The sequence below is a fragment of the Giraffa tippelskirchi genome, chromosome 4 (genome assembly GCF_054371585.1).
Source record: "Giraffa tippelskirchi isolate mGirTip1 chromosome 4, T2T-mGirTip1v1.2.pri, whole genome shotgun sequence".
Lineage (NCBI taxonomy): Eukaryota > Metazoa > Chordata > Mammalia > Artiodactyla > Giraffidae > Giraffa > Giraffa tippelskirchi.
The window spans coordinates 190,722,800-190,745,217 of record NC_137278.1 but is presented as its reverse complement, the minus strand read 5'-3'; the positions used below and the strand labels follow the sequence as shown (position 1 = coordinate 190,745,217).

Here is a 22,418-nt window from a genome sequence, read left to right as displayed (position 1 = left end):
AGTACCATTTTTTCTAGATTTCATATACTCTCAAGGACAGGCTAGAAATGAGTGGGATGTCAGTTACATGAAACCAGCAGGCATAAGATAGCCAAGGTATTCAAAACCCACACAGCTTTCATCTTTCTCTGTACAAGCAAACATGTGGGCCAAATACCCTCTTTTCTCAGACTTGCTCTCCTGACCAGACTTGGCCCAGAATAGAACCACTCAGCCCAACCAGTGATGATTATACTCAATGCCTGAGGCCAGAGCAAACATACTGAGCACCTTTGGCAAACATGCAGCATGAGGCTTGAATTTCAGAGCAGCGAGAACTGATGGAGAAGGAAACAGGCATCAGGACACTTAGAAGCTACTGCATTAATCCATACTGCCTCCTGCCCCACCAATGGGCCATGAGTGGGACCAGATCTTTCCTTATGCTACATGTAATGGTGTGTGGTAGTCAATACCATCTCTGGAGTCTGACTGCCTGGTTCAAATCCTGGCTCCTCCACCTATTAGCTGTGTGACCTTCAGAAAGCCACTAGACCTCTCTGGGCCTCATGATTTTTTGATTTGTTGCTTTGTCCCTAAATAATGCTCCATACCAATGCTGTGAAGACTACTATGAGTTAATATAAGTGATCTGCTTAGAACAGTGCCTGGGCTATACTACTGACATATTGCAGAAGTGATAGCTATTACTAACTGTTATCTGTTAGCCAGGGCTCTTGTCTCTTTTGAGAATCTTCTTTAGAAGAACTGGCACAAACTAGGGTTTTGACTCTCCAAGTCTTCTGATTTCTTCCCTTCATTTCCCCTGTTTTCTGTCTTGGGTGCAGTTTACACTATTCCTTACCCCTTTCGAGAAATGTCCACCCTTTCTAACTTCTCTTGTGGTGCCGACTCTTTTCCTTAGTTCTCTCTTGTTTTCTCCATCTTTCTGTCCATTTTCCCTCACTTGCCTTTCTTGAAGAACAAATCCAGCACACTGCAGGCACTAATTAAAAATTCATCCAACCAATGGTAAACCAGAGCAGTAACATACAATTTAGTCTCAGAATACAATAGTGACTTCAGAACATATAAAGGAAAAAAAATACCCTATAAGTTATTTCTAATATTGAAGGAAGGGATCTCAGAGAAAGAGATAAGTGATCACTTATCAAACAATATCCAGAAACACAAAATAAATATAAGAATAGAAGTTGGTTTTCAGTGGGTATGTGTGTAACCATGACACTGACGTTTAGGCAACACAGCCACGCACGCCTCTTCCATGAAGGAGACACAAATAGTCAAACCTCATAAGGCAGACCATCAAAGCTTTCCCCCACATGCTCGGGAGCCAGGTCCCAAAGAAGCCTGCCCTCCCATCATTATTTTGTCAATTACTAAAAAGACCAGAGAAGCACAGCAATGGAAAAATTCAATCTCCCTTCCCAGCTCCCATCCCAGAAAGGTGGCCATTAACAAAGTCTACGGAACCAGAGATGCCCCACCTAGGAAACGAAGTTCTAAAAATAAGCACTTCTTACAACGAATTAATGAATAAATAGATGCCATTAAAACCATGGCACAGTCAGAACACTGTGGAAAATCCAAGTATGTACTTGAAACCACAGACTGCCTGAACTAGAAGGGATCTTGGGGATTCTTGCTTTATAGATATGGAAATTTTAAGTCCCAGGGACCTTAGTGACTTGTCCAAGGATGTGCAGTGATCGAGGTGGAGCCAAGTCTGGACAGGCCAAAGGGAATGGGCTTGCCTGTATCTGGGAATTTAGGGCCCTCTGGGGCTGGACACCCTGCTTGAGGCAGGCAGCAGCGAGGAGCCAGAGAAAGAAAGAAAGTAGGGAGGAGAGACTTCCCTGGTGGCGCAGTCAGTAGCTAAGAGTCCGCCATGCAATGCAGGGGACGCTGGTTTGATCCCTAGTTGGGGAACTAAGATCCCACAGGCTGCAGGGCGACTAAACCCACGTGTCATAACCAGAGCGCCCACATGCTGAAACTTCTGAAGCCCAGGCACTGCAACTAGAGAGTCCATGAGCCGTGACAGAAGATCCCATGTGCTGCAACTAGGACCCGATGCAGCCAAATAAATAAATACTTTTTAAAAAAGAAAAGAGCAAGGGAAGAGATCAGGAACTTCCATGCCAGCAGACTGGTTTCAGAGATTCAATGCGAGTTGAGGCCAGGATTGAAAAAGTAACGCAGTGAGGAAATGGAGCAACAAAACCCACCAGGCAAACCACTTGCTGTCCTGGAGCGAGCGGTTATTAAACACTGTCGCGGAGACTTGGGGATGTTCCAAGACTCGGCTCTAAAGGGCCAAATAGCTTTTCCATGTTCTGAAAACCACTGGAGCTCTCCTAGAAGAAGGGCCCAGGTGCTCATCTATTATTGAACATGTTTAAAAAGGCATTTAGGAAAGAGCACCAGGAGACAGATTTGCAACTACTGCGGCAGTCCCAGGAGGGCTGTGTTTGCTCAGAGGAGGAGCAGAGTTCACGTTCAGTGATACAGGGAAAGCCAACACAGGCAGGTGTCCTGGCATTCTTGGGAGCACCTGTTGGTGTTCCCCTCTAGAAGGTCACCCGGAAGTGAGAGATGCAGGGGGCAAACCCTGAAAAGGGCAGCCCCGCTACTGTTAACACGCTCAGACCAATGAGCCATGGCCAAAATCTTACACATTGTGTGTCAATGACGGGGGCGGGGGTGTGGGAAGAGGAAGGGGTGCATTGATGGGAGAAGGATTTTTGTAAGGTATATCTACACACACAGATTCTAAATAATGAGATTATACATAGCACCAAAAGTTTTGTGATAAATAAATAGATGAATAGAGATGGTTAGATAGCATCACCGACTGCATAAGCATACATGACAGAGGATGAGATGGTTAGATAGCATCATTGACTCAATTGACATTAATTTGAACAAACTCTGGGAGACAGTGAAGGACAGGGAAGGCTGGTGTGCTGCAGTTCATGGGATCGCAAAGAGCTGGACAAGATTTAGCGACTGAACAACAACAATATGTAGATAATAGATCAATTAATGATTTGATAAATATTTAATGATATATTTTCTATTATTTTATTTCTTATATTTTAATGATATATATTTACAGCATAGCATTCACAACATATTGTTAAAGGAAAGCATGGATTAAAAAACAGGATGTATAATATTATCTTAATTTTATAAAAATACACACTTACATTTATAAAACATATTTATAATCTAGAAGACCATGGTGGAAAAGATTGGAAAGATAGAACCCAACGTAAATAGAAATTATCTCTGGGTGATAGAATTTGAGGTGAAGTTTATTTTTTTCTTTACGCTTTTCTCTATTTTCTGAACTTTTTCTTAGTGAACAACTGCTATACTTTTGGATCAGACATAAACAACAAATATCAGTACATAAAAGAGAGGTTTATTACTAAAGATGAAATGAGATTCCTCTGGTTCTGAAAAATAGATCCTCACAACTTTGTGTGCAATACATTTAAAACCACGGTTTCCTCCTCTGGGCTTTTACATAAGTATAGTCTTAAGTAGCCCAAGCAGTCATGGGGAGAATAAAAATACACATAGGGATTTGGGGAGGTCTTCTTAGTGGCTGCCTACTATCATCACATTCTTCCATACATTATACCTGTGTGATATTCTCAACAGCACGCATTTCTTGAGAACAGAGTGTCTTGTTTACCTTTATTTCCTCTTAGCACCTGGCACAGAGTCCTTCGCAGAGAAAACCTTCAGAATACGTTCGCAGAACTGAACTGAAGCTGCATGATAAAGGAAGTGGTAACTGGATACAGGAAGGAAAAGCAATGCCTTCTGGTGGACTTTGAGCTTCTGCTCTCACATGAAAAGAAGAAATGCCAGTGGAGATCCAAGAAGAAAGGTTTATCTGAACTTTGCAGAGTAGAGGAAAATGCTACCTACTCCCCATAGTTCTTTGGATATAAGAAATTCTGTTCTGAGATGGAGCATCTCTCACTTCTGGGGTGGGGTGGGGCAGGGGGCCCGGAAATCGACAATTCCTCATCTCCAGGGCAGAAAGAAACCGAGCACCCTCCTTTACATCCTTATTTAGCAATTGCAGGAAGATCAAGATACCCCTGCCGATACTGTCATGATGAACCTGCCTTCCCTTACATCCTGAAAGCTCAGAATCTCATCTGAGTGTGGCTCTTTTCCTGCCTGGACAACCTCAACCTCCTTTTTTCCTGACTCTCCTTTTCTCTGCATTAGTTTAAGCGGACTAGCATAACGGGAGTCATCTTGCTCTCTCCCTACACTCAGACTCTCTTGCTCTGTCTTTAATCGCTATCAGATCTCTGTTCTTAAGATGTGACATTTTCCCTACCTTCAATTCTAATTTCATTTTTCCTCTTCCACATCTCTTTCCTTTCATTTACCCACCGCTTTCCTTCATTTTCTTGGTCTCCTGGCTGAGATTTTTCTCTGCAGAAGCCTTCTTTCTTTGCCAGGTACATGTCCTTGGATCACTCAAATTCCCCTTGAAAGCTCTTGTCTATGAAGCCTTTCCAGGATATTCATCTAGGTAGAATTATTTGTGACTTTGCCAAGAGAAAAGACAAATTCACACATGCCTAAAACTTTTAAAGATATTAGAAGTTTATATGTCTGTATTTCATTGTCTGCCGAATAGAAAGCCCTTTAGACAGGTAGTGTCTTTTGCCTTCTACAATTCTAAGGTGAATTTGATGATTCAGTACAGCCCAGAACTGTGGATGCGCTGTGGGTTGATGTGTTTTTAATACAGCGCTCAGAATTCTCAGCTGCCCCCTAGGGACCACAAGGAGAATTGCAGCAAGCAATCAAAGGGTTGTGTTCTCCACATTTTTACCCAATTCCTTAACCCTTAATGTACTCATTTTCAAGGTATATTAAATTTGAAGCAGCGACTGCATCTTTTCTGAACTCATTCCTGTTCTAGGAGTTGAAGACTCCGATGGCTGCAGGAACTGGGCAGACTGTTAATACAGGGCTGGACCCCCAGAGGGCTGCATTGAATTGAGAGCATGTATTCCTGGGGTTTCCCAGGTGGCACTAAATGGTAAAGAATCCACCTGCCAATGCGGGAGACATAAGAGACATGGGTCTGATCCCTGGGTAGGGAAGATCCCCTGGAGGAGGGCATGGCAACCCACTCCAGTGTCCTTGCCTGGAGAATCTCATGGACAGAAATAATTGACACAACAGCCGCAAACAATGTCATGTTCACTTGCAACAGTAGGTTAGGGTACGTGACTAAATGCAGTTCTTAGTAAACAAAGAGAGTTAACGCTTATCGACTCTGGAAAAATCAAGCATAAAAAGTGGAATGTTCATAGCCCAGTGTGTCAAATTATAAAAATTCATATCCCAATTCTCTAAAACTTAGTAGTCATGGGAAAAATGATAGATCAAATACTACCCACATTTTCCCTGTTGCTTGGAAGTGGGTCTGGAGTCTCAACAAAGCAGCTAGACAACGTTTAAACAGGGGACATATGGGCATCATCTGAAAGGTTTTTACTCTAAGTTGCAGTTAAATTAATAACAGCTGTTGGGCATACGCCTTAGAAATTTAACTGACAACTTATTTAAAATAATGCATTTTTAAATAAGCCCCTTTGTGTATGCTTAGTCACTCAGTTGTGTCCAACTCTTTGCAGCCCCATGGACTGTAGCCCGCCAGGCTCCTCTGCTTATGGAATTTTCCAGGCAAAAATACTGGAGTGGGGTGCCATTCCCTCCTCCAGGGGATCTTCACAACCCAGGGATCGAACCTGAATCTTCTGCATTGTCAAGCAGATTCTTTACCACTGAGTCATCTGGGAAGCCGCTTTGGGGGCTGGTATTTCTAAAAGCCCCTTGGTGGCTGGTGTCACGTGGCTGAGAGCCACTGTACCCGATCTTACCACCTTAATGGTGCTTGATACTATTTGAAGTGATGATAGTTACTTATTTACTGATGTGTTTGTTGTCTCATCTCCTCACCAAGACATAAATTCATTGAGGGTGGGGAATTTATTGGTCTTATTCAGTACTGTTTATCCCACACCTGGAATAATGCCTGGTACTTAGTAGAGCCTCGGGAGATATTTCCTGAATGAATAACCTCAGACAATCAGCCTAATATCCCGGAGTTCTGTATCAGTAACTGAAGACCATGGATAATTCAGAATCTTCTGGAGTGAGAGGTACAGGCCTTAACTCTTTCCTGCTGGGCTTCTGGTTCTATCTTTAACTTTGTGGAGGGATAAAGATTCAGATTTATTTCAAAGTAAATGGCTGGAAAATAAAATGAGAACAGAGAACAGTGACAAAGTGCCAGTATTCAATATCTATTAAGTGGACATTTCTCCTTGTGAAAAGGCAACGTCTGTGGTAAACTACCCCTGCGTTTTACAGGTCAAAACTCAGATTTTTGGGGTCTCATCCCTGGAGCTTCAGAGATAGGACCTGAGAACTTGCATTTTAAATAAGTTCCCAGGTGATGCTGCTGCTGCTGGCCGGGGGACCACACTTTTAGAACCGCTGGTATGAACTGTAAGACACTATTCATGTGTCAACTGTTACTATCATTTACTCTCCACTTCCCCACCATCCCCTTTACAGTCAACCCTGACTGGGACATATCTTTGAACATAAACCACCATCCCCTGTGGGAGGAATTCCTTTCACATTTGTGGTCAACCTACCTGCTGCACAACAAGGAAGCCATAAAGGAGAGATTGGCTGTTCTTTACCTTCAACCACAAAGTGGTGGTTTATTACAATGAAACCACAGCCAAGGAGATCACATGGCACAAGGACACATTATAGATGAGGCTGCATGAGCGGTCACAACTGCCTAATGTGGTTTGCTGATTATTTAATGGTTACTGAGAACCACAACGTCCTAAATCTAAGCTGAACATGTTCCCAATCCCTGCTCTGGGGGCGATGAGCCCGCACGGACCGCTGTGCTGTATTACTCTTTTATTATTAATAAGACTCAATTTTTAAAAATCCCCGTATAAAAAGTTGTTCAAGGATGAAGGAAGAAAGCTTATTCATCACCAGTTTATCATCAAGTGTGTCAAGGATTCTATGTGTTGTTTCCTGGCTACTTCCTTTCAGCAACTAAGGCCAACATCCAGCCTTGTTCGTACGTGTGCATGTGGATCGTTTTTCTTCATTTTCTTGTTTTCTAGAACCCACTTTCAGTTTATTAAAACTGGTTTAACATATGTTCAATTATACTTCAAAGACAAACTCACGTAAAAGAGGTTAGATTTCTGGCTACCAAAGGCAGAGGGTGGGGGTAGGTGAAACGGGATGAAAGCAGTCAAAAGGTATAAACGTCTAAGTGTAAGACAAATAAATCCTAGGGATGTAGTGTACAACATGATAGATATAATTAATACTACTATAGGATATATATGAAAATTGTTAAGAGACTAAATCCTAAGAGTTCTCATTATCAGAAGGACTTTTTTTTTCTTATTTCTTTAATGTTGAGTCTATGCAAGATGATGGATGTTCACCCAACTTATTATGATCTTCATTTCATGATGCATGGAAGTCAAATCACCTTACATTCACATGGGACTGTCAATTTTATCTCAATAAAACAAGAAGAAAAAACATGTTCAAGTAAAGAACAGTGAATACTTGCACAGCGCCTGCTACACACCTGATACTGTGCTAAGAATTTTAAATGAATTAAAGTTCGTTTGATCCTTAGAGCCACAGTTTGAGGTAGGTGCTACCATCCTTCCCGTTTTACAGATGAGGACAGGGAGGAAAGGGATGAGAAAGCTGAAGCTACATTTATTTACACTGCTTTGTATGATTCACTGTTTTAGGCAGAGAGGGAACAAGACATGATGCCTCTCGGCTTTTAACTATGCCTCAAAGGACAAGTTCAAGAATCCAAGGTTCAGGAGAAAGCGTAAGACAAGACATGTAGCCATCAAAGTACAGGAGGTTGGGAGAAGGTGTTGTCGCAATTATGCTGGTGTGTAGACTCAATGCAGAGAGGTGAGGAGGAAAGGGGATACAAAGGGAGGGCAGTCTTGACTCTGTGACTTGGGAACTGGGGGTCAGTAACACCCTTTGCCTTCTGGAAGCATTTCCCAAGTTTCACTCAAGAACTACTGTCCCAACTTTTGTAACATACGTGCACCACTTTCACTATTTTTAATTTAATATATGAAATAACCTTCTTTAAAAAAATACATTTATTAAAAAATTCATATCATTACTGTGAATGTAAGACAAGTGTTACTTGCCAAAGATAGAAGATAACTGCAAAAATAAATAGGACTTCCCTGGGAGTCCAGAGGTTAAGAATCCTCCTGCCAATACAGGGGACTGGGGTCTGATTTCCGGTCTGGGAAGATCCCACGTGCCTCAGAGCAACTAAGCCTGCGCGCCAGAACTACTGAAGCCCTTATGCCCCAGAGCTTGTGCTCTGCAACAAGAGAAGCCGCCGCAAAGAGAAGCCCTCTCATCACAACTGGAGTAGCCCCTGTTTGCCAAAACGAGGGAAAGCCCACGCACAGCAATGAAGACCTGGCACAGCCAAACACAAATTTAAAATTTTTTAAGTAGATTATTTAAATTAAAGAATACTCATTCTTCTTAACTTATGTACTACGGTGAAACTCAAAATCACACTTCCGGAAACACTGAAGTGGCAATCATGAATCACAGACCAGTGGTCTCAGCTATCGAATTTGGCTTCTACTTTCTTTTATACATGTGTGCGTATTTTTCTCAATGGATCTTTAGCTAGTTTTATATAAGATCCCCAAATTCCTCTCTCTTAGCTAGTTGAACTCATAAAATATTTGGCTGATTGTGTTTTATAGAAAACAAAGTTAAAATTTCATGTCACTCTGCTGCTGAGATTTGAGGACTGTTTTGTAGGTCAGCTATTTTAAATCCTCCCTGGTGGTTCAACATTTCTCTGCACGTCCAGCAGGTGTCTGATCAATGGGGCTGCATGGCCACAGTGCCACTGCCATGGTGGCTGCATTTTAGAAGAGCTTTCAATCGCAGAAGCGAGCTCGTTGCTAGAAAATCTCCCCTCTGCTATCAGAACCTAGACAGCTGCCTCTGTAGGTGGCTGTGGCCTTTGCTATTGGGAGAAAGGTGTTCTGTCCTCACAGTTTGAAGAGATAGATTATTGTTCTAACTGGAAAAAAAGGCGATATGGATGTGTGTATTTATGATGTATTTTTAGGTGTGTGTGTGTCTGTAATGTGTGCATGCGTGCTAAGTTGCTTCAATCATGTCCAACTCTTTTTGACCCTATGGACTGTAGCCCAGCAGGCCCCTCTGTCCACGGGATTCTCGAGGCAAGAATACTGGAGTGGGTTGCCATTTCCTACTCCAGAGGATCTTCCCAACCCAAGGATCAAACCCACGTCTCTTACATCTCCAGCACTGGCAGGTGGGTTCTTTATCACGAGCGCCACCTGGGAAGCCGGTGTCTGTAATAATAGCAAAAAGGTATAATGATGTAAGGATGAAGAAAAGCTTTTCTGTTGTTGTTCTATCTTTCTCGCCTCTCTCCCTTCTTCCATTCCTCCCCCCCTTACTTTTTCATTTTGTGTTCCTCTCAGGAAAATATTACCCTGAAACAGCCAGTCACACTTTGAGCCAACCTCTCCCTCCTCCCAGTACCGGATCATTTGTGAACACTTTGTTTAAACACTCTCATGTGATAGGGCTCACATGTATCCGTGGTGTGGGCTGTCCTCTGGTCTACAGAAGAATTCCCATTGGTATTGCTACACTTCTGACTCCATTAGTCTAGTTACAGTCTGTGTATCAAGGCAAAAAGCATACTGAACTTAAATGGAGCCAGATGTAAATATCTACACTCAGCACTGCCTCTCCTTAAGTATATGAATTTGGCAAGTCAGACAACTTTTCTGAGCCTCAGTTTATGTAACTGTGAAAGTATTTCCCAAAGTTTTCATCGGAATCAAAATTAGATCCTATATGATAAAACTCTCCATAAACCACATTGCTCATAAAGGGCCATATAAATGTCAGATGTGCTAGAGGCCAAATCTTCCTAAGATCCCTTGATCTCAGGCTACACTGTTCTAGAAACTATACATCTTCCTCAGACCCTATAGGGAGAACAGATGTTTTTCACTGTTCTATGAAGAGAATGCTGAGGTGGCTTAAACATCCACCAGAAATTCTAACTAAGAGGTAGTATTCAAATTCTTCACCAGCAAGTTTCCCTCCTTATGGGATGAGTGAAAAAAATGGTACGTGTTATTATGAGAAGAGCCAAAGTTGATGATCTTAGAAGATACCACACAACAAACTCTAACAGTAGAAAAACATGAAAGGAGGTCTAGTGGAGTCTGGTGTGAAAGGAGACTAGGGTGCACTTGGAACATACAGCAGAGGAGATTGGTCCTCTTCCCCGTGGGGTCTATCACTCTCTCCCCGACTGCCTTCTACTTCTGCTCTTCTCCTCCTTGCTTTGCCTCCCCAAGACCACATTTTCATTCTCATCATTCCCCTGGTGCTTTAAGTTTAAACCTCCAGAACACTTAGCTGATAGAACTAAGACCTGGAATGCTCGTAGAAACAGCAATTGGCAGCCTTTATGGGCAGCAGAGAGCAGCTGGGTCACATGATCACAGAGAGGGAGAGTGGGTAGAAAGTGTGAGAGACCCCCTCCCCCAACTCACTCTCTCTCAAAATGAACTGAAATGTTCACCAAATTATGGACAGAAATCCTTCTAACAGAGAAAGAAAAATCATACCAACTAATCTGACTTCTACACCTGTTGTGGAATGTTTGTATTCATGTTTTTTATTAATAGGTTTCATTCTTAAAACTAGTTTGCTTTCTTAATTAGACTTCCCTTTAAATCTTTGTACTAGGGGCCCATCAAGAGAGTTAACAAGCCAAGGTCATTTGCTTCCCTTCCTATATACACAAGTTGCTTTACCCTGGTCTCAGCGAACTCTCAGAAATAGGTATTGTGAAGAGAGACACTGTGTGTGAACCACAAATCCATCAGCGCTACAGGAAGAACTCAAAGCGGAAGATCTCCTGGTGGTAGGTCAACAGAGGTATGCTTGTATATGAAGGACATTCAGATGTTACAGCTTTAATGTCAAACCTCAAGGAAAGTTAATATGCTATTAATGTATGCACAAAGTAGCCAGTTTAGTGGAAAACACATCAAGGTACAAAAGGAGTGGTTTCTGCCATGATGGCCTCTGACAGTGTTGAGGCACATCAGCCTGTGCCTGTGAGAGTCAGCCAGGTGCTGCCCCCACTGGTGAAATGAGGGATTGCTCTCCCATCTTCCAGGGTCACTTAGGGCACAGAGAATGGAAACAGCACTAGAAATGATGCCACAACAAGCATGAGCCCTACTAGCTCCTTGGGAACATGTGCCTGAATTTTGAAGGCCTCTAACTTGCAAGGAAATGGTCCTAGCATGATGAAAACTGCAGGCATAGACCACATGACCAACCCCATGCTCTGTGTGTTGTAACTGCCAAAGATGATAAATATTCTTATCAGCGAAATTAGAGGATCAGAAGATCAGAAGAGAAAACCCTCTGAGATTCCCAGCAGACCAGGAACCACCAAGGAGAGACACATACCCACCACATATGTGTCTACTCTCCTGTTACTGAATTAATATAACCCAAGCTTCTCAGGTTAAGGGATGTCATTTTGAATGTTTAGGGTCACTATACAACAACAAAAATGTGACCAAACCTTGTCACCTTGGACATCAATCTTACGGCATCGAAGTTGGATTATCAAAAACTCTGAAATTCTTCTCATCTGAGTACCAGTCTCTACTGAATACACATGTGAATGCTTAATCATGGGAGGTTAGTTTAAAGAAGTATGATACAAGGACTTCCCTGGTGGTCCACTTGTGAAGACTGTGCTTCCACTGCAGCGGGCGTGGGTTCAATCCCTGTTTGGGTAACTAAGAACACATATGCCATGTGATGCAGCCAAAAAAAAAATAGTACAATACATCTTTACAATGGGATATGAGACAGTTATTAAGTTTCATGCTTTTGGATAACCATAAAATAAGAATATGGCCACAATATCATAATGAGGGAAAGAAGATTGCAACTGTTCATACACTGTGTTTCCAATTCTATTGTATCACACTGTATTGTATTCTAATATACACAGAAAAAAGCATCAGATAAGAAATAGAAGAAATGTAAATGCTAGTTCTTTGTAGGTATGAAAATGGGTAAATTTTATTTTGTCCCCTAAATACATTTAATAAGCAAATAAGAAAATCACAAATGATATAATGAGAAAATCATAAGTGTTTTTAACTTGTCTATGAACACGAGTCTTGTAACCCCTCCACACCACTACTTCTTCTTCAATGCTATTACTGAAAAAACATCATAAGCCAGAATTAGAAAGATGGTTCATCAGAGACTCAGCAGCCAACCAGAGATAACTGTCATGAAATAAAAATCTCAATAAAAAGTAAGCAAGGTGGATGAAAGCCATCTTTCAGCTTTGGGGACACTTTCCTCTTTACTGCGTTTCCTTAAGTCAAGGTCAAGCCAGCACTTCTGTCTCCAAGCTCCGTCCAGCTTTTCTCAAACCTGATCACTGGGTATAGGTTTCAAAAGCAAAGTCAACCAAGGTTATCTTGGCCTTTTATCCTTTTCATTCAGTGGCTGATGACAGCACATGAAGACATTTCTGAAGTCTATTTCCCCAATACATCCTGTTCTGCTCTTCAAATTATTTTATAAACGTACGCAGGGGCAGCAGCTTGACTTTGTGGCTACCGGGGCCATGGAGACCTTGAGGGCTAAGCGCACACCTCCCCACCCCATGGGTCTCTTTCTGGAACCTCAGAAAAGGGTGTAGACAAAAAGCCATGTGGGCCATGGCTCTTGGAGCTGAGGGAAACACATCACTTGGGTGTGAGAGTCTGTGACAATCAACAACTTGGAAAGACAACCAAAAGCAACCCTGAGGCCCTGTCTGTAACCCAGTGTCATATAGATGCACCGTCTTGACTAACCAGGCAACATGAAAGGCCACCCAAACTTTAGACAATCGATTTAAAAATCACCTTAGGTTATAGAAATTTTGTGGCACAATCAGCACCCTTCTCCTTGCAGTACTCCTTTTTTTGTTGTTTTCCCCAGAAACTAGGAAAATAACAAGACTAATTTGGTGGGAGCAGTGCTAGGCTCATAGTAGGTGCTCAATTATTATGTGTAAGAAAGATGGGAAGACCCAAACCCCTCAACGCCTTGGAGGTCACACCTTGCTGTCAGGGCTGGACTGCTCCCTAAGAAATACCCCAGATTTTAGGTTCTTCCAAAGTCAGCCCCTGGCGCAGTTAACAGTTCTGGCACTCGACACTTCTCTCTACGAAGAAATTCTCCCGGGAGCCTGTAGAGATCCTTTCTGCTGGATCTTAAGCCCACTTACTCTGGTTCTGTCTAGGAGAAGAGAGAGTGAACAGCTGATCTCAACACTTGGTCCGATAATTCTTCATAGATTTAAAGAAAGTCATCACCTCCTTGCTCTCCTCCTTCCCCTCCATGACCCCAATTCCCACAGCCTTTCTCCATGGAGTCTGTTTCTTAATCCCTTAATCCAATGATGCCTATTAGGATGCAGTTCAAAGTCAGTGAAAAGAACATGTTGTTAAGTGGTGGTATCGGGAGATGCAGAGCAAACACACCAACACGGGAAGGAGCTCATATTTCACTCCTCAGATGCCTTCTGTGAACCTGGCAAGTGTGTGAATGGCACATGGCTCCTCCCCTGGGGTGGGAGGTGGAGTGAAGTGGGGGCAAGTGTGTTCCAGCCATCATCAAGTATTTCCTGGCCTGCTGAGCACTGTCTAAGGCAGGGTACAGACATCTAGTGGAAAACCAAACAGATGTGGCTCCTGTGTTTGTGAGCAGCCGGTCAGCTTGTCCATGATGTGTGTGTGTGTGTGTGTGTGTGTGTGTGTGTATGAGCTCACACAAGCACACATGCATGCTTGGGAGATGGAGAGGCTGTTTTATGTCAAGAGTCAACGGCTTTCAAGTGGAATCTGTCACAGCAGTGATCGACCTTTCTCATATCACCACCAAGCTGATCATCCTGGAATACGATTTTGCTAGTCCTCAAGGGATTCCCCAGTGGTCAGCGGTAAAAGAATCCACCTGAAATGCAGGAGATGCGGGTTTGATCCCTGGGTCGGGAAGATCCCCTGGAGAAGGAGATGGCAACTCACTCCAGTATTCTTGCCTGGGAAATCTCATGGACAGAGGAGCCTGGAGGGCTACAGTCCATGGGGTTGGGAAGAGTTGGACATGACTGAGTGACTAAACAACAACAGCAGGTACCAGTATGACAGAGCATCCACAGCCTGGAGTTAGTGCTGTCTCCTGGATACAGGGTGACCAGAAGCATCCTTTAACCTGACTCATTCATCTCAGGCTCCAAATGCCGGCGGTGCTTTCTGTTTTATGCTGTTGCTGCTGCGGCAGCTCTTGGGAGTCATCTTTCTACCAGTTTCATTACCCTTCCTCTCTCTTACTGATCCAGATGTTAATTCACAAATAAGACTACTGACCCGGCATTTCCAACCAACCACTTTCTCCTGGAGTCCTTCTTTCACTGGTGAATGTGGCTCTAATCTGTTAGGATTGCAAGCCTAAAATGATAACTGGGGTTTGGGAAGCCCAAAGAATGACCTGGACAAACAGAGAATGGTGTACTCTATGCAAGGAGGAGTATTTTCTGGTGGATGCAAGCAGGGAAGAGGGAGTGGGTTTGTAAAATACATGTCTGGTATCTTTGGGAGATAGGCTAGCGGAGATGAAAACCATACATATCCTCGAGGTTCTGACCTAGACAGTCCCTTTAAGCTCTGTTTACATCTTACAGCTTGAAAATGCACCATCATCATTTCTTGAAGTCATTGCTCAGAACACACCCCCACTGCATTTCATTTTTATTATCCCCATTTTAGGAACGATTAAATGGAAGCAGGGAGCAGCAGCAATGAAGCAAATCATGAGAGGCTCAGATAAAGACAGAAGCCCGAACGCTTGTTGGAACTGCCTCTCTGTGCCAGACTATTTTTAATGCAAGTTTATGCATCTGCCCCCCTCTTAGAGAGACTTAGAAATGAACCCTTCTGCACACAAATATTTTTCTACCACCCCCTACCCTTTCCAACTCACCAGGCAATGTCTGTGTGTATTTGTATTCCTCTTTAAATGTTCCTCACATTTCTACCTACCAGAGATATGTACTTGGCTTTCTGTGAATATAATTCTGATCCAGAGATCTCTGCTATTCCAGCTCCCTGCCTCCATGCCTCCTTAATTGCTATTTATATAGGATTCCATTAAAGGGTCACAAAAGCATGCACCCTTTGTTTAAAAAGAAAAAAGGAGGTTGAGTAAATGTAGAAACTTTGTATATGCTTGGCGTAGTTTCAGAACAAATATGTGACAGTGAGAACAACAATTGCGCTGAGGAGCAGTCTGGGGAACCAAGGCTCATAGATGATAAAAGGACATTCTTTTTACTGGATGTTCTATTGCATCATTTGACTTTTTATCATGTGCAGATAGTATCTTAAAAAATTGTACAAAGAGCGTGGAAACTACCAATTGATATTTGTAAAATATTGGCTATGTTTCAGCCACCGTTAACCAGTTTTACTATCATCTCCTTTATAGTTGGTTACTGAAAAATCCCCATTAATCGGTATAATAGCTTTAGGCAAAGCCCTATATTACAGAAGGAAAATAGTCTCAGGTAATATTGGTGGCTCGGCTAACACAGCTGATAAAAAAAAACTAGTGTGGGTCATTGAACTGGGCTCTCTCCCATTTCCAAAACCAAGCTCAGTCCTCTAGACCATCCTGCCTTCACTTTGAGTCTTTCAGAAGGAACCGAATTTATAAGACGGTGGCTTTGAGACGCCTTTGTAAGAACCTGAAGGAATCCTGTGAAATCCTATCATGAGGTTCACACTGACAACTTAATGAATCTTCCTCTGCCCAAGGTGTCTTGTTGAGCACTGCTTGGGCACGCCTGTCTGGAGATGAGGCCTCCCCAAAGGTCCCCTGAGTCCCTTGTTGGTCCTTGGGGGCACTCACCCCAAAGGAAGGGATGTATCTGCTCTTGTGAGCTGTTCAGTAAACTACTTCATCTGTACCGGAAAGCCTGAGGCAGAAGTGAATGGCTAGTCACTACTCCAACCCCACTAAGCATACAGATTCTTCACTTATTGAACAATGGTCTATGGAGTGAGCCAAGCACCCTTCTTAAGTGCTGGAATTACCGAGGTGAACGAGGCCCTTGCCCCATGCAACATCCATCCTGGTGTGAGAAAACAGGCAGTAAACAGGCAGACAAATAACCAAAACATCAGATAACAAGCATACCAAAGAAAATAAACATAAACCTGACTGCATGGCTGCTTCAGCTCGGGTCATGATATCTACCCCAGCGACAAGAATGACCCAGCAGCTACTGTCCTTAAAAACCAAGTCTTCTTCTGTATGCTCCAGCTCTCACCCAACTTCCACGCCAAGGTTCTATTTCTTTACAGCATGAATTTGTAATCTCAGGAGTTAGAGCTGAGAAGGACCCATTGTTCATGCCACCATTCTAGACATGAGGAAAGAAAGATCCCAGACAAGTGAAAGGAGCAGATCACACAAATGAGTTAGGCATGTCACTAGAAGCTGACAGCGCTCTCTTAGCCCATGCTTCTTCCACAGGTTGAGACTCACTCTTCGCTTATCTCCCCAGTGAGCATCTATTCACTGTAGAATCCTCACTCTTAGGCCTGCCTCTCTGAGCTCTAAATCTTCCCAGGACCTCTGGGAACCATCTAGAACACTATTAGGAATCGTGGGATGCAGAAGGGTTCTGGGGGCCAGGGTGATGGTGGAAGAAAAGGATGTTCGATTTCACCATGTCCCAGACATGCCTTTGACCTGAGCCTGGCTCCCCCCTCCCTGCCCACAGGGGCTTCCATGTTTGGGAGCCACGAGGCTCATGAAGCCAAGAAACACTGACATCTCTCTGCAGCAGCGTTCTCTGATGTAACCAAGTCAGTGTGAAATATTCTATTTTATTTAGTATGATCCCAATCCCCCCTCAAATGCTTTATCAAAAGATTATCCACAGAATTTCTTTAAATAACAAGCTCCCTTAGCACACTTAAAATATGATCTATGAAAACTCAATCTACAGAAAGATTTTATCTCCTCTTTCCAAAAAAAAAAAAAAAAAAAAAAAATCCAGCTATTGTATCAAGGGCAACAACATAAACTTGGATTCTTAATGATGGATTTTAGACCGTTGCGTTACATAATGGTTCTCAGTTGTTCGACACGTTTACCGAGCCATGTGACATGCTCTTACAGGTTCCTGTGAGGACACGACGACATGAAGACACAGCCTCTGCCCTCCGGAAGCATCACACACACAGCTCGGACACAGGCAGCTGTCATGAGTGCTGCTGACACTCGTGGGGTGCAGACCAACGCTACAGGGGAGCGGACCAATGCTACAGGGGATACGGGAGAGAAAAGTGAAATCCCGGTCAAAGATCAGGCAAGGAAAAAGCAATATTTTAATTGGTTTCAAAGGATGATTATGATTTGTATAATTGGACCATCATTCCAGGAAAAGGAAACATCATGACATGCTGTAGAGGGAGCAAGACATACAGGGGCACCTTCTCAGAACAGAGACGAACCCAGTGCTGCTTGAAGGTGACACAGGACACACCGAGAAAGAGAAGACGGGTGTTGGAAAACAGACAAGGGCCTTGAATGCAAGAAGAGAGAAAGTTTGGGCCCAATTCACAAACCACAGGAGCTTTGAGCAAGTTTGGAGCAGAGAACGAACATAACCAGAATTGTGCCTTGGAAAGCTCATTCTAGAAGCCATGTCCAGAACTGAGCTGAAGGGATAAAGTGGGTGTCATCCTGGGTGATCTTGTTTGAGCATCTGGATCCAGGTGTGGTTGATGCTTACATTGGGCCCCCAGTTAATAAGGAGCCATGTAATTAAAAATTTCACTAAGTGTTATCACTGAGTAAAACACATCATTTTACAGTCTGAATCTTTATTTTTGTCTGCTAGGGCTTAATTTTATTTATGGATGATTACTGATGCCACTTGAATATGCCAATGATCTCTGAAACAAAACATATCCAAAAGTAAAAAAATTTTTTTAAATAAGTATGTGTGCATCAGAGAGAGGGAGGTCCATTTAAAACATTATCCACATGGTTTTTGGATCATATAAAAATAAGCAATACATGTAAGAGTGAGAGTAAAGGTAGAATTGATAAGGAGGGGAGGGATCCAACCCCAGGAAGGAGAAACTAGCTGTGGAAAGGGGTGAGGGTTCCAGGTCTCAGATTCCAGCCTAAGAAACAGAAGGCAGCGCCAATGAGTGGAAGTGGTGTGTCTTTAAGACAGGACGGCTGCGAGAGGCCCCATACTTGAGTCAGTAATCATGAGTCTACTGCATAAAAGCTACCCCCAGCTGGATGTCTTCTGTTCCACGTATGAAGCCTCAGTTTTTAATAACTCCTCTTCTGGAGGTCTACAGAAGCGCCTGGTGTACACGCCGGCCCCAGAACACTTCTTAAATTATTATGTCTGCACAGCAGCAGTGAAAAGCAGCTTGATTGGGGTGAAGAGCAGGAGCCCAGAGAACAGCCATTTCGGAACAAATGATAACTTCAATCAAGGACGCCGGGTATGATGTTAGCTTTATAGCTGAGCCCTTATTGGAGGAACACATGACAGGTAGACGTCTTTCGTTTGAAGGGTAAGGCTCTGGGTCCCACTACCTGAGATACACACACCCTGTTTCACCTGTCCACGTCTCTCCGTGACAAGACTGTGAATTTCAAGAAGTTTATCTTTGGCTTCTTTTCCTGACTACTCTCTCTGAAAATACATCGCCTGGTTTCCATCCTCATCAGAGCCACGCTGACATCCTGAAGTCTGTTCTCAGCCAACTGGCCCACAGAGTCTGCAGAAATTGCCTTAAATCAGTGTTTCTCAAATGTGTTTCACAGAATCTGATTCCACAAACTAAAGGGTCTTGTGATAAAAATCATTTGGGGAAATGCCAAATTAAATAAAATTAAAGATGTTCCTTTGCTAAGACACCTCTATTTGCAACAACATGGATGGACCTTGAGGGTATTTATGCTAAGTGAAGTTAGAGAAAGATAAATACTGCATGATCTCACTTATATGTGGAATCTGAAAAAAAGAAAAAAATATCTAGCCATAAATACAAAGAACAGATTGGTAGTTCGTCAAGGAATACAAACTTACAGTTATAAAAGGAAGTCATGGGAATGTAAGGCAGAGCACAATGACTGTGGTTAATAATACTGTGTTACATACTTGAAAGTTGTTGAGAGAGTAGATTTTAAAGTTCTCATAGCAAGAAAAAAAAATTTTTGGAACCATGCACGGTGATGTATGTTAACTAGACTCTCTGTGGTGATCACTTCACAATATACACAAATAATGAACCATTATATTGTACATTTGAAACTAGTACAACGATATATGTCAATGACACCTCAGCAAAAAAGACACCTCTGAACTTTCAAACGCTAATATGTGTTTGGAGAATCTCCCAGAGTGAGACACAGTAGATAGCACCCCTTAATCTTCTTTATCTGAGAAACCATTTCTCTGCAAAGCATCTCAAAGCACAAGTGTCCTGATTCTCATGAACACCTGTGATGAAATGACTCCCAGGAACATTTGTATTGAACTAGGAATCAGACATAATAATAAAAGTCAATACCTAGTAAGTGCTTACCATGTGCCAGGTACCCTTCTAAGTCCTTTATATATATCAATATAGTTCATCCATATAGCAACCCTGTGATACTGACACTATTATTATTTTTCCCATTTTTCAGACGAGGAAGTGGAGGCAGAGAGAAGTTAAGAGATTTGCCCAAGGTTGTAAGTAGCCAAGTTAGTGAGCAGAGAGCTGGGAATTGAACCCAGGCAGTCTGGCACCCACGCAAATTAATGCCTAATAGTAGAATTTCAGACACCGTGATCAGCTGACAGTGGGAGAGGTCCTAAGAGCAAGCCTCCAATCACAGGAAATCCAAATTTGTGTGCTCATAAATTAGGTTTCACAGGCCTCCCAGTATACCCTGTAGGACACGACTCCTGAATTCATTCGTTTTTTCCACTTAATTGTGTTATCCCGTGCCTGCATACTCTTCCATTAAAACAGAGTCATGCTGCAGACAGCACAGCTACCAATAAAAATGGTAATACATAGGGAAAATCATCTCTTGATTGACCAAAGTGGCAAGAAAATGAAGACGCACGTTTGAGAAATGGCCTCCTTTATGTTCTCAAAGTATTGATCTCCAGCTCAGAGACCAAAACCAAGTGGCCATTTTCCTCCTGTGTGTTGCAAAATTTCTGATCCCACCCCCTCCACTTAGCTCGAGAATTGCCAAAGACATGTCCTACCCTCTCCCACTTCCTCTCCTTGTTCAGAAGGATGATCACCAGCTTTGGGTGCATCTGGTAGCCGTCTTCACTGAAGGACAGATTTCTCCCTTCAAAAGTCACATTGATCAGATACCTGTAAAGAGAGAATGAAGAGAAGGTTACCAGCATGAAGAAGGTATGCCAGAACAAGACAGTCAGGAAGACACAGAGAAAGGTGGATGGAGACTGACGTGTAGATAGCTGTATAAATATTACATAAAGCTTGTGCCCCTCAGGCTTCCGTTTCATTATCCAATAACTGCCACCCAAGTTTTCACATTATAGGAATAGTAAGAAAAGATAATGTAAAAATTTAACATAAGAGCAATGGGCTTGAGTTTAGTTGGCAGCTATGACTGAGCAAATTATTGAGCCTTTTGAATATCCATTTTTTTCATGATTTGACAAAAATGGGGTAATAAAGAACCTACTCTATTAGATTTGTAGGGCTTAAATGAGATAGCTGACCAGGGGGCAGAGTAAACCCTCATTAAGCGTTAATGACTATTATTCAAAAAAGGAGGTGAGTTCAAGGGCAGGGAGTGGTAGAGACAAGACACAGTGGGAGTGGGCAAGACAGCTTCCTGCTCAGAGAGGCTAGAATTTAGGGTCTTTCCCCTCTCAGAGATACACCGATGCTTTCAAAGTCTTGCGACAATTCTGTCCAGCCCATACTTAACAAGTCCAGCAGTCAGGGATCTTGTTCTTCCAAATGCATCTGGAAACCAGGGCTACTGAAATTTTATTTGTTATTGTTGTTGCTCAATTGCCAAGCTGAGTCCAACTCTTTGCAACCCATGGACTGCAGCAGGCCAGGCTTCCCTGTCCTTCACTATCTCCTAGAGTTTGCTCAAACTCTTGTTCATTGAGTTGGTGATGCTATCTAACCATCTCATTCTCTGCTGCCTTCTTCTCCTTTTGCCTTCAATCTTTTCCAGCATCAGGGTCTTTTCCAATGAGTTGGCTCTTCACATTCAGTGGCCAAAGTATTGGAGCTTCAGTTTCAGCATCAGTCCTTCCAATGAATATTCAGGGTTGATTTCCTTTGATCTCCTTGCAGTCCAAGGGACTCTCAGGCGTCTTCTCTAGCACCACAATTTTAAGGCATCGACTCTTTGGTGCTCAGCCTTCTTTGTGGTCCAGTTCTCACATCCGTACATGACTACTGGAAAAATCATAGCTTTGTCTATACAAACCTTTGTTGGCAAAGTGATGTCTCTTTGCACTTTTATAGCGAACAGAAAATCACAGGGGTGGGGTGGGGGTCCAGGGAGGAAGGAGGGACATTTCGCAGAGTGCTTCAGGTTCAGACACATAAATTAGCAAAAACTCTAATAATGAGAGTCAGACTAAAGAAGCTGTCTTTCAACACCTATACCCCCAGCTCACCCCATTCTCCCTTTCTGGCTGCTCTGACCTGATGAAGTTCCCTTACTGGGAATTCCCACAGGCATGCTCATTCCCATGGCATCAGTGCAACTATGCTGATGGTAATTCAGGTCCTTTCACTACCATGGCTCAAAGAGTCAATGATGATTAGCTCCATGTTCACACGACATGCTACTCTGGAGCCTTGAACCTGATGCTGTAGTGAGACGTATCTCTGTTCAGAAGCAGAATGGGCATCCTGTGATTGTTGGGAGTCTTCTGAAAGGTGTCAAAACTTCAACCAACCATGGTTCCCTACTGTACTGAAGAGGAGAAGAAGAACATGCAGGAGGCAGCCTAAAGGCTCCTCTTGTAAGTCTTCTCATTCAACAAAAACTGTGAGCCTCTTCTTTGATGCTACCAGGTAACATTAGATTAAGCAACCTAGAGTTGCCTAGGGTTGCTAGGATGTAGG

General features: G+C 42.9%; 1 protein-coding gene across 7 annotated transcripts in view; it reads right to left on the bottom strand.

The window, feature by feature from the left end:
* GRIN2B (glutamate ionotropic receptor NMDA type subunit 2B) overlaps positions 1-22,418 on the bottom strand; it is an 815,960-nt gene that overhangs the window by 109,828 nt on the left and 683,714 nt on the right. For all 7 annotated transcript variants that reach the window (XM_081589234.1, XM_081589233.1, XM_081589232.1 and 4 more), the window contains one exon: positions 20,555-20,669. In XM_081589234.1, the coding sequence (XP_081445360.1) occupies positions 20,555-20,669 (115 nt within the window). The remainder of the gene's footprint in view (positions 1-20,554; positions 20,670-22,418) is intronic.